This window comes from Gorilla gorilla, chromosome 13 (assembly GCF_029281585.2).
Source record: "Gorilla gorilla gorilla isolate KB3781 chromosome 13, NHGRI_mGorGor1-v2.1_pri, whole genome shotgun sequence".
Lineage (NCBI taxonomy): Eukaryota > Metazoa > Chordata > Mammalia > Primates > Hominidae > Gorilla > Gorilla gorilla.
Genome location: NC_073237.2, coordinates 93,945,495 through 93,958,373, shown reverse-complemented (window position 1 = coordinate 93,958,373; position 12,879 = coordinate 93,945,495). Strand labels below are relative to the sequence as shown.

General features: G+C 42.2%; 2 protein-coding genes across 7 annotated transcripts in view; one reads left to right on the top strand and one right to left on the bottom strand.

The window, feature by feature from the left end:
- Positions 1-7,501, bottom strand: part of NCBP1 (nuclear cap binding protein subunit 1) — a 40,375-nt gene extending 32,874 nt beyond the window's left edge. For 2 of the 3 annotated variants that reach the window (XR_008668219.2, XM_019033502.4), the window contains exons 1-2: positions 6,966-7,500; positions 32-120 (exon numbers count right to left, since the gene is read on the bottom strand). Coding sequence is in view for 2 of the 3 variants with exons in the window: in XM_019033502.4 (XP_018889047.1) it covers positions 32-120; positions 6,966-6,999 (123 nt within the window). In the remaining variant the exon portion in view is untranslated. Of the gene's footprint in view, positions 1-31; positions 121-6,965 lie in introns of all 3 variants that reach the window. The other variant, XM_004048328.4, reaches the window with a different exon arrangement.
- Positions 7,147-12,879, top strand: part of TSTD2 (thiosulfate sulfurtransferase like domain containing 2) — a 33,654-nt gene continuing 27,921 nt past the window's right edge. For 2 of the 4 annotated variants that reach the window (XM_055350021.2, XM_055350024.2), the window contains exon 1: positions 7,147-7,589. The gene's annotated coding sequence lies outside the window, so the exon portion shown is untranslated. Of the gene's footprint in view, positions 7,659-12,879 lie in introns of all 4 variants that reach the window. The other 2 variants (XM_004048326.5, XM_055350022.2) reach the window with 2 other exon arrangements.

Sequence of the window (12,879 nt, the reverse complement as noted above, 5' to 3'; positions counted from 1 at the left end):
CATCACAGCCTGTGCCTATTGTGTGACATACCTTTTCTCCTACTTTGCATATTAAAGATTCCAAATGATCTTCAGTTTCATTTGCATCAGAGGTCTTTCTCCTTTTGTGAGGCTGCCCACCTATTTCAGCAACATAAAAAATTAACATTACATGATAAATCTGCTATCACAAATTTTATTTAACCTTTTTAGGTTATAATCTCTTTTCTACCAGGCCCTATGTTTTTACAGAGTAGAAGCTCTTCACAGCCCCTCCATTTCTCAGACTAAGCTAGATTAACCAACAGCCTCCCATTCCCAGAGCCACTATATACAATAACTCCAGGAGGCATTATTCATGTTAAATTTTGTGTGAGTAGTGCCCATGGAGCTATGCAATCAGCAGCCCTGTCCATTTCTGTGGACAAGCTGGAAAGCTGCCAACAACATGTTAAACACTAGTAGTTAGAATACTCATGTACCACTACTCCCATTCTTTTAACTTGAGTTGTTTACTGATCCTCAGTTGCTTGTTCCGAAACCTGTTAGTATCAGTAGTATTCATTAGTCTAATAACGTAATTATTATGTAAATGACAAAATAAGGGTGCAAAACCAAGTCGAATGCTTTGGAAAGACTTGATCAGAAAAAAAAGCTGTCATATCAGCTATAAAGAGGAAAGCTTCAAAAGATGGGAAAAAGGAGCATAAAACATTAGGATTTCTCACTTGCTTCACAAGTTTCTAAGCTCTAATCTCAAGTCTTCAATTAACAATTTCAGTTCTGCATATGATGCAGCACAACGGTATAGTTTATCCTAAATAATGGGAACGACAGTCAGTATACATATATTCAAAGAAAAGTCCTGAGCACTATATCAAATAATTGGTGGAAAAAAGGACCACATGTTTTACAATTCCTGCTTTAACTAGCTTTTATTAACTGAATTACTGATAACTGCTTTATTTAAAAACCATATCATTCGAATAATCTCTATGTTTTTTAAATCTACCATTCTAAAATCATTACCAAGCATCTGTCTTTTTGATTGCTCAACAATTCAAGTTGAATGAAGGTGTGCTAAAAATTAACCTCAAACACCTGTCTATTAAGACCCTTGCTGTTTGTATCTCTTACCACTTTGTTTAAAGCCTTAACACACTCACCTAAGTCCTTTTGTGGTATAACATAAAGCTTAAAAAATTAAAATAATAGTGTTAAGTATGGAACCTGATGCTGCTGCTAAACATTTGTGGCTTGTCTAATACAATTCAATTTTCGACTTCCATTGATTCAATTATTTGGTCGGCATATGGACAAGAAAGCAAGAGCCTGTAACTGGGCGGGGAATCGGTATTAATAATGAAAATCTGCAGTTGGATATACGGTTACACAGTAGCAAGTTACATATAACTTCAATCTTCAGACCTGAATAGCCAAAGGAATTATTGTTACCAAGTTCATAATCACTTACTTGCCTATGGAACACTTGGCTTGAAAATGATGTATGGTGATTCTCATAAAACACAGCACCTGGCTATTCTAAGCTTGGAATGTTAAATCTATTGAATGACTGAAATGATCTTCAGATACCACATGAACTGAAGCTGAATAAAACGAATCTATTACTATCCACATAGGATCTGAGGGGGGGGGGTATTATAAAGGTTACAGGGTAAGACACTCTGTGCGTCAACTTCCCAACCCATTAATTACCATGATAACCTGACTGAATGTCCACTGACTATAATTTTGAAAGGATAATGCCACAAAAAGTATAATACGCATGCAGCATCAGAGCTGAGATGTATTTATTCCTGGAGATATCTGCCTGTGTAAAGTTGTAGACATGTGTGGCACAGAGGTTCAGGGACCTTGATTCTTAAGTATATATGAAACCTAAGTCACAGGGCCTATCAAGGTTCCACCACCCAAAGTGCCAAATTTCACACAAAGGTCTTTCATTTCCAGGATTCACTTATTGAAAAAAAGCATAATTGATCTAATATTTACGCAAGCTGCCAGCTAGGACATTCAAATAGCCTTCTTCTACAGCAGTAGTTCTCAACAGGGTGTAGATTTTGCCCCCAGTGGTCATCTGGCAAACCTTGGAGACATTTTTAGTAGTCAAAACTAGGGGAAGCAACTGGCATCTAGTGGGTAGGGGCCAGGCATGCTGCTAAATATCCCACGTTGCATAGGGCATCTCCCAAAACAAATAACTGGCCAAGAATGTCAATAGTGCTGATGTTAAGAAACCGTATTCTAGAAAGCAGAGCTCCTCAGAACCAAGTTTCAGTGAGGTTGGGAGAATGCAGATGCTGAAAAACTAGCTGAATGAGAGCAGTTATTTTTTGTTGTTGTTTTTTAAACCTTAAGCACACTGTTCCCTTCTTTCTGGCTCATCTATTTTGCCAACCCTTTATTCCACCTCTACAGTCTTCCTAACTTAACTTTCCAGCTGGCTTGTTCCAGTTTGGAATCATACCACAGCCTTTAAAGCAACCCTCCTAGGCCCTCTTATAAGCTTGAAAAGGGGAAAATAGTGCTGTGGGAAGAGAAGGTATGATTTCTGAGAAACAACTAGAAAATACATGTACATAGTCACATCTCTGAACTGCAAACCCTTTGTTCATTTTGGCTATATTAAAGGACAATATTTGTCTGGAGAATGGGAGGAGGCAGAAAGTATTAAGAGGTAAGAAATGTTCCACTTTCACCTGATAGTTGAGAGACTATAAAGGGGTGAAGACTACAGACAAAATCTGAACTTACGAACAGAAACATGATGTTGAACTCAGAAGACAACCTGGGTAAGGGAACAGGGAAATGAAATAAAACAATACGAATACAATTTGGGGAATTCGCTCAATGTACCCTGAAGAAAACGTATCTATGGTAGTTCCCAAGGCAAGAACAGATTTTTTATTAAAATTTAACTATGTAAAAGTTTTAAAATGTAAATTAAAGATAACATTACCACTTCACTCAGACAGACTTGGCTAGTATAGATAAGCAGGTATAAAATCCATCTGAAAGGATCTTAATAAACCAAATAAATTTCCCCTCTATAAGTCAATCCTAATTTTATATGGGTACACTGTACATCTTATAGCCTTACAAGAAATTTTAGACCTACAAAATGGAAAACAAAAACCAACCCTGTAAAATAAAAAAGTAAAGTAACTGAAACCAACAACTTCAACATTACGTTTTTAAACCTTAAGCACACTGTTCCCTTCTTTTTGGCTCATCTATTTTGATATTGAACAACTTGAAAGATAACATGCCTTGAACCCGCAGATTTAAAACAGAGGCAACCATCACTTCTGAAATAAACTATACTCTCTCAAAATAACAAATCCTTTCACTTCTATCTTTTTCTTTAGTTAAGTAAAAAAATCAGCCACAGTCCAAAAGACAAGGACCTAATTCTAAGAAGCTTAAATGAGGCTAATACAGCAAATTTGAAATTTTTGTAAATTGCCCAAATTCCCAAAATTGTATTTGTATTGTTTCTAGCTAAGATTCTGAACAATCTAAATCCTTTCTTAAAAGAACAAACAATGGACTGCATATCCCACAGTAACTAAAAAGCTTCAGAGACATTTTTAAAGCAAGTCTAAGCAATTAGTTAAGATTTAGCTCTGGACTAGTATCCATACACATTACTTTCCATTTAGCATTTCCTTTTCCTTGTTTATAAATGGACTACTACATGAACTTCATTGGTATAGCCTCCTAATCCTACCCCCCTCAATCTTTGATAGTCGAGTCTCAACACAGAAGTATAATTTTATAATCTTCCTATAAGATGCAACCCTCTGCTATCTCTCTAATCTTATCTCCTACAACTTCCCCCTCACTCACTCTGCTCCAGCACCACTGGCCTCCTTGCTCTTCTGTTAACATGACAGGAACCCTATAGTCTTTAGGCTTTTGTGCCCATGGTTACCTTTGGATCACAGCTTTTCCCCATACAGCTATATGGCTGCTACCTTACCTCCGGCAAGTCTTTGTTCAAATGCCATTCACACCGAAGCCTTCTCTAATCAACTTACGTAAAATAGTAACTTCTCCCTCACAGAAATCTCTCCCCTCTTTACCTGATATCACTCCATAGTGCCTGTCACTATATGATACACTATACTTTACTTGACTGTCTTCTCTCTACTCTAGAGGGGAGGCTCTATCTTTATATTGTCCACTGCTGTATGGCAAGTAATTAGGACAGAGCTTGGCACTGTTAAGTATTTGTTGAATAAATGATTTTATATATATATATGTATTACTTTCCATATGCTTGCTTCTATATATACAGTATATAATTATGTTATATGTAAAATATATATTAGAGTATATATTTTATATAAACAAACATATAATAAACAGAAACTTATATAATATATAAATATAAATTTATATATATATAAATATATATAATACATTCTATTATAGTTTATATATATATATACACACTCTATATAGAGAGAGTCAAGCATATGGAAAGTCAGGGCAGTGACTGACAGCAGCTAATTGTCCAGAAATGCTCAGATGCATCTATTTAATTCTGACTGTAATAATTCCTACCCTATTTTAAAATAGCCTTCTATAATCCTTAAGCTTCTAAGATTTATTTTTTAAAAAATAGATGTTTAACTAAAAGGAAAGCATCCAAAATAATCTGATTCAGATCACTGTGTAGGGTAAACTCCAGCTGATCGTTATCCAAATTGTGGCAACTGACAAAAATTTCAGATTTGCTGTATTATCAAACATGAATTGTATCTGCCTCTCCCACACTAAAATATCAACCATAAAAACCTTTGCTTAATGAATGCCTTGTTTTACTTGTCTTATTTACTCTGAGGTTCTCGCGGCAAGACCCAAATGGACAGTGACTTGGCTGCCAGCTGGTGTTAAAAACAAGCCAACTCCAAGAAAGTTATGTAAGTCTCCCAATAACCAAAGCAAAAGTTATTTTTCTACATATTTGCATTCCAATTCTCTAGGATGCCCTACAATGACATTTCCTCTCTCTTTAGGGATTACCTCTAAGTGAGAAAAAGGAAGCATAAGAACAACAAAGAAAAGAACAAAAGACTCAAGTTCTCCAGCCCCCAAGTAATGACTTGAGAAGTATATTAGTTTTTGACTAGTCAATTACAAAGCATATGAAAATTGTATTATCGGCGGGCGCAGTAGCTCACATCTGTAATCCCGGCACTTTGGGGGGCCGAGGCGGGTGGATCACCTGAGCTCAGGAGTTCAAGATCAGCCTGGGCAACGTGGCGAAACCCCGTCTCTACAAAAAATACAAAAACAAAAAAAAAATTAGCCGGGCGTGGTGGCCCGCGCCTGTGGTCCCAGTTACTTAGGAGGCTGAGGTGGGAGGATCACTTGAGCCTGAGAGGCGGAGGTTGCAGTAAGCCGAGATCGCGCCACTGCACTCCAGCTGACAAAGAATGACACTCCGTCTCAAAAAAAAAAAAAAAAAAGGGAGGGAATTGTATTTTCTGTGCCTTGTACAGAGGTTACACAAGAAACCTCGTGTTAGAAACGCAGCATAGTTATTTAATTTATACCTGTGTAGTGAAGAGAGCCCTGGACTGGATTCGCTCTTGCTGGTGTTTGGGAACTGACAGCTGTCCCTCCGTCTTAGTTATGCTCAGTCTCTAGACCCTTAGGTGTCAGATAGAAAGCTGGACTAGAATATCCTCTCAAGCCATGCCTTCGTAGAAATCTGGTGTCTCACTATTAAAACTAAATGCATGTGATTCTGCCTCCACCTCAACTGCCATACCACTCAAGGAGAGACAAACGTTAGTAGGTAAAATTTACTCAATTTAAAATGTCTGTTATGGGTTTTTTTCTTACATTGACAGCATCTGCTAACGTTTACCGCCTCTTAAGCGTTGGCAAATGATAAAACATCATTGTTGCTGATGTGTATTACCTCATTTAACCTTCAAAAAAACCCAGAAGATATAAATATCATTACTTCTGTATTACAGACTACAGTTTAAGGAGATTACATAACCTGGACAAGATCACCAAGTAAATGGTAGGGTCTGGCTTTGAGCCTAAACCCTCTGGTTCCAAAGTCTCATCTCTTAACCACTACTATACAGTCTCTTCAAAAAACAATACACTAAAATGTTAACAATAGAATTACTCTAAGTTTTACTTTTTTGGTGTGTGGATTTGTGTTTTTGACCGATTGTAAGGCTTATGTGTAATAAAAGCATCTTTTTTTTTTGTTAAAACTAGAATTATTCCATCTTTATGAAGACAACACTGATCTCCACGAGCACAATCATTCAAACGGAGACGGGAACCCCTGTTCTAACTCTCTCAGAGGCCTGAAGTTAGTTTTCTAGCACTCTCTCTCACACAAGGGAAATGCGCTTACGGCCAGTTCAAAATCTGCAGTAATCTGTGTCTGTTTATTAGGGACCTCTTGGGCGCGGGTAAGACAATATTTTTTCCCTGCAGCTTGAAAGAAGGGAAATCAACGGATAACCACTACCGGAACAGAGTTCAGACTGCAACTCATGAGATCTCTCAGTCCTTTCCTTCAGTGAATTCTTCCAAGCCCTTTTCAGGTGCAGCTTTGAAGGTTAAAACGAGACAGTAGGACCAGTGGGTCCCTAAGAGGCGGCAGCACAGACACAGGTGTGCTTCCCTGCTCCGTGGTTCTACGGAAGAAATTCTGAAGCATCCTTAGAGACCAAGGGTCTACCCATGGGGTTCACCAGGCCTTCCTTCCCGAGGATCGGCCCTTGACTCAAAGAACTGGGGCGGGGGAGAAGTCGCTTTCTAGAAGCCGCCCGACCACACCGCCACCGTATTCTCCTCTTTCCCTCCGCGGCTCCCCGCACGTTCCCGGGGAGAAGAGCTTCCAGTCTCTTCCGTGGACACCCAAAGACGCCGAGCCTCGGCTCCCAACCGGGAGCGGCCTCCGTGGCCGGGCCGCAGGCACTCACCGTCGTTCTCGTCGCTGTGCCGCCGCCGCGACATGCTGCCCTCCGGTGCGCCGCGGAACCGAGAGGCCAGGCGGTAAGCGCTGCAGGAACTGTCTGGCCGCTGGCCGACGCAAGGACAGCTGCAAGGCGCGCGGATGGGCCGGCACGCAGGCGCACTAGCTCGCCACGGCCCCGGAAGCGCAGGAGAGGCCGCCGGGTGGGCTAGGCGCTGCGAGAGTCGGCGTGAGGAAGCTCAGTGGGCTACGAACGTCTGGCACACACGCAACCGCCCCCTCGGGCTGCCTCCGCCTGCCGGCTACTTCTTTCTCCCGCCTTCCGCTCTATGTCCTTCCGGGGCCACGCAGAAAGTGCCGCCGCTTTGGCCACTCAGAGCCCCCGGGCCGCGGTCGTCGTACGCCTGAAGGCGGGTCGTGCCGGCGGCCGCTCTAGTCCCCGCCACCGCTCAGGCCGGTCCTCCGGGGCTTCTCAATGGTTTCCCGGTGGCCTCTCAATGGTTTTCCCGGCGGCCTCTCAATGGTTTTCCCGGCGGCCCTTGCGCCGACGCCAGAAGACTTCCGGAGCTTGGTGACGTCACGAGCGAGCTTTTCTACCCAAATACGCGGCGGGGGAATAGGCTCGAGAGCGGTGAGCAGTGACAATTGCTAGGCGGAGACAGTGCAGGGAAGAGACCTTAGACAGGATCAGGACTGGCGGGTATGTGCTCATCTACTCCCACTTTCCGGCTTTTGCCACCTTGGGAAAAGTGGGAGGAGAGGTTGGGCCAAGCTCGGCATGCGGGGTGGGGCCTGGGCGGGAGGCGGTGCCGCACGTGCCGCCGCTTGGTATGGAAAGGCCGGCCCTGACGCGAGCGTGCGGCTCCCGGCTTGCCGGCTGGCCGTCATTTTCCTTAAGTTGTTTGCTTAGGAAGGAACAAATGATTGTTTTAGTAATCTGTTTTCAAGGGTTATTGGGTACCTATGTGCCTGTGTGTGAGCGTCCCCTCCACTGATGTCTTTATGAGCACCATACTGGCTTATCTGCTTTGTCCATGGCCATCTGAAATTTCACTCTCCCGGCCTAATTCTCCTTCGGTCTTACCCATTTCAGTAAATGACGTCATCCATCGGCTGCTTAATCAAAAAATTTAGAGTCTTTCTTAGCTCTTTTCCCTCACTTTTTACATAACAATTATCTGTAAACCCTGCCTGCTCTGCTTTCAACACAAATCCAGAATCAGATCGTGTTACTGCTTTGTTTAAAAGTCTCCTATGACGGCCGGGCGGGGTAGCTAACGCTTGTAATCCTAACACTTTGGGAGGCCGACGCGGGCGGATCCGCTTGAGCCTAGGAGTTCAAGACCCACCTGGGCAACAAGGCGAACACCGTCTTTACAGGAAAAAAAAAAAAAAAAAATTAGCCGAGCCTAGTGTTTGGCGCCTGTAGTCCCAGTTACTCGAGGGGAGGGTTGAGGGCCGAGGTGGGAGGATCCCTTGAGCCCAGGAGGTCGAGAATGCAGTGAGCGGTGATCGCACACTGCGCTCCAGCCTGGGCAACAAAGTGAGACCGTGTCAAAAAAAAAAAAGTCTCCTACGACTTTCCATTGCACACTCCATGCCATGGCCTGTGGGGTTCTACTTCTCCTCACCGTACTCCAACCACTCTTTCTGTTCTTACAATAAGTCAAGCTTGTTCTTATTTTAGGAACTTATACTATTTCTTTTACCTGAAGGTCTCTGGTTCTAAATCTGCGTGGCTGGCTCTTGGTCACTTAGGTCTCAGCTCAAATGTCAGGTCCTTAGGCCTTCTTTGGTTACCCAATCAATGTTTTATTTCATTCAACGAATATTATATTTATTAGCATTTAGCACCTCCTAGGTACCAGGCAGAGTTCTGAATGCTGAGGATGTAGAGGTGAACAAAGGAAAACCCCTCCTCTCTTGGCGCTGATATATTCTAACGACCCAGTCAGGAATAGCCACAAATAGTGCCATCATAGGTAGTGAGCAAGGGGAGAGTAGTAGATGAGATCAGAGAGGTAGGGGGAAGGTGCTCTGTGAGGACTTTGGACATTATTGAAGTGAATTGAGAAGTCATTGGAGTATGATTTTTTTTTTTTTGAGACAGGGTCTCGCTCTGTTGCCCAGGCTGGAGTGCAGTGGCACGGTCTTGGCTCATTGTAACCTCTGCCTCTTAGGTTCAGGCAATTCTTGTGCCTCAGCCACCCAAGTAGCGGCAATTACAGACATGTGCCACCACACCAGGCTAATTTGTATATTTTTAGTAGAGATGGGATTTCGCCATGTTGGCCAGGCTGGTCTTGAACTCCTGGCCTCCCAAAGTGCTGAGATTACAGGCACGAGCCTCTGTGCAGGGCCAGTCTGACTTATTTTTTTTAATAGTTACTTCTCATGCTCCCAAAGGAGGAAGATAGTTCAGCTTTTGCAGTAATTCTAGCTGCAAATGATAGTAGCTTGAACTAGGGTGGTAGTGAAGATGGTGGTGCAAAGTGATCTGAATGGATTGTACTTCAAAAGCAAAGCTGGCCAGGCATGGTGGCTCACCCCTGTAATCCTAGCACTTTGGGAGTCCGAGGTGGGTGGATCACAAGGTCTGGAGATTGAGACCATCCTGGCCAACATGGTGAAACCCCGTCTCTACTAAAAAAAAAAAAATACAAAAATTAGCTGCGTGTGGTGGCGTGCAGCTGTACTCCCAGCTACTCGGGAGGCTGAGGCAGGAGAATCGCTTGAACCTGGGAGGCGGAGGTTGCAGTGAGCTGAGATCACCCCACTGCACTCCAGCCTGGTGACAGAACGAAAACCGTCTCAAAAAAAAGTATTTTCTGAACAAGTGAATGATAGTGTGAGAAAATAAGGAGTCAGGAATCATCCCAAAGTTTTTTTTGTCTGAATAACAGGAAGAATAAAATTGTCTTTTACTCAGATAAGGAAGACTGGGGAAGACGAAAGTTTGGTTTTGAACAGTTGTATTTGAAGCTGAAGCTAGCTGGCTTCACACACAGTGGGGTATGTGAATTTGTAGTTTGGGAGAAAGGCCCAGGTTGAAGATATAAATATGGAGTCATTTATTATATAGTATTCTAAACAGAAAATTTCCTTTATGTTTCCCTTTTTTCTTTTCTCATGTAATTTTCAAATATTTACAGAAGTAGGGAAAATTTATGATGAATCCCCATGTACTCATAATCAACTTCAGTAATTCTTAATTCATGGGTAATCTGGTTTCATTGATATTACCTCCTCTCTCTCAATTATTTTGAGGCAAATACAGTTTTAAGTCCTTGGAAGTAGATGAGATCACCTGTAGGGTAAGTATAGATAGAGTGGTTCAACATTTAGAGGTTGGGGTAATAAGATCCAGCAAAGGAAACTGAGAAGCAGGGGCCGTTATCCCTAGCTGGTATTTTCATGTTTTTGTTTGTTTGTTTGTTTGTTTGTTTTTTACTTACTTAATGTCTCTCCTTACCAGAATATAAGCTCCAAGAGAGCAGGTACTTCAACTGTTTCATTCATAGCTGCATTCCCAGGACTATTCCATGGGCCCGGCACATAGCAGAGGTGCCACAAATAATAATAATTCAGAGTATGTACATAAATCAAAATAAGCTGAGACTGAAAAAAGATGCAGAGTCGGAGGAGATCATTTTGGGGTGGTGGGAAAGGCACCCCACACTCAGGTGTAGAGACCTTGAGTCAGGAAAGAACATGGCTCATTTGTGGAACTGGGCATGGTCCAGTGTGGCTAGAGTAGGATATCTGATGGGGAATGGGGAGCTTAGTCAGAGATGAGCCTAGAGTATAGGGAAACTAAGTTTTTCAGGCCTTCAAAGGAAGCAGTGACACGGGGTAGCAGACAAGACATAAGTGAAAGGTGACACTTGAGTTCAGTCTTCATATACATAGTAAGCATATGGGGAGGGAAAGAAATGAAAAAGTAAGGGAAACAAAGCAGCGGAAAGCATAAATGCTGGGACAGACTACATCAGGTCATATAGAGGGAGACTGGGGAAGATGCTGGAGGTGGGACCGGATTGGATAGTAATTCCTTTCGACAATGTTACCTTCCAAATGTACTGCCCCTATAGGTAAATAAGTTCTCTGTTTCTAGAACAATGCCTGGAACCTAGAAGACCCTCCATAAATATTTGTTGAATGAATTTTAATTTGGAAGTGATATATGTACTTTCTCTACCCTTACAATAAAACAGCTTTGAGCATGGAGGAAGTGTGTTGAATAAGATTCTTCTACTTATTTTACTTCTGCCTGGAAGGCTTACAGGTTTGTGTAGAGTTAGGGATGTACTTTTTTTCAGTGGGACTTTATATGAAAGACATTTTCATGAGAAAGGAAAGAGAAGCTAAAGAAGGTAGTATTTCTTCACCCAGTCTCTTCCACTTATTTTTCAAATACAAGAGAATTTGGGTTTAATAAATCTGTATTACCTTGCCTTACCCTTATAACAAAGCTCATTTTGAGCCCCATGAAAGCACCACTTAGCTGATTCAAATGCATTTTATGTGGTGCAAGTGACATCTTAATTTATGAATCCAAGGAACAAAGGTCCTTGATAAGAAAGTTGGTATTGCCTGTGTGTGTCTGTGTATGTTTAGTCTCCATCAGTCCTATCCAGCATTGTTAACAAGCAGTGTGTGTTCCCCCACACATAAACTGCTCCTCGTTGCCTTCACCTGGTTGAGGTACCCTGTAGGCAGAGTTGTGAATTGGCAAAGTTTGTCACCAGTGTCTCCCACCTTCCTTTCTCTCACTCTTAGTGGTGCTTTTTCTGCTCCCTCTTGTGGAGTTTGGCACTTCTTTGCATGTTACTATTTTCAGAACCTTCAGTGTCCACCTCTGGCTGCCTCCTTCAATATTGTCCTGAAGAAACTAACTTTGCCAGTTCACTAGTAATAGGAAATAACCAGTTGTTATGTTGTGGGGCAGGAATTTGGACAGGGCACAACAGGGACACCTTGTCTCTGCTCTCAGCTCAGAGGCCAGTCTGGAATCTGAAGGGTCTAGTGGTTGATGCTGGCTGTCAGCTGGAGGCCTCTGTTCCTCTCCACCTGGTTCTCAGTGTGTGGTCTCTGCATGGGTTGGATTGGCTTACTCACCACAGTACAGTGGTTTGGTCTCCTCAGCGTGAGCATCTCAGAATGAGAGCTTGCGCTAGCGTATCCTTTTGAGAACCCAACCTCAGTCATACAGCATTGCTTCCATCACACTTTATTTTTGGGAGTAGTTAACAAGCCTGCCTAGGCTTAGGGAAATGGACCAGAAATACTGCTGCAGCCATTTTTGGAAAATATAATCTGTCACAGCTAATTTTTAAATAAAATTTTAATGTTAAATTTAAAATACAGCATTCAATTAAAATATTAATAATATTACCATTCATTGAACCCTAGTTTGTGCCAGACACTATATATTAATATTTCTTTTCAGTCCACAGTACAGTACTGTAATGTAGATACTACAATGCACAATTTCCACAAGAGAGATTTAGAACTCAGAAACCTTAAGTAGCTTGCCCATGTTCACGTTTGGCAAACTGCTGCAGCACAAACCAAAGCCCATACTTTTTCTCAGTGTGCCTCTTAGTGCTTGTCACCTGTCACCTTTGCTTTACAAAAGAACCAACATGGTATGATGGTTGTAGTGTGTCCATTTTGACAAGATTTGGCCACAGTAGCGATTTTGACATTTCTTCTGGCATATTACAGTGGGGCTGTCTTGGGAACTATTTCTTCTAAGGAAGGAAATTTTCATAGCTCTGAAATTAAGGGGCAAAAAGAAGAAAGTGTTTATAACTGAAGGTGCTGGCACACATCTTGATTGATTTGGGTTGTACCTGTTGCTTTTCTGGTATTATTTACCCTAATGACTGCATGGCTCGCTCCCTAATTCAGGTTTCTGC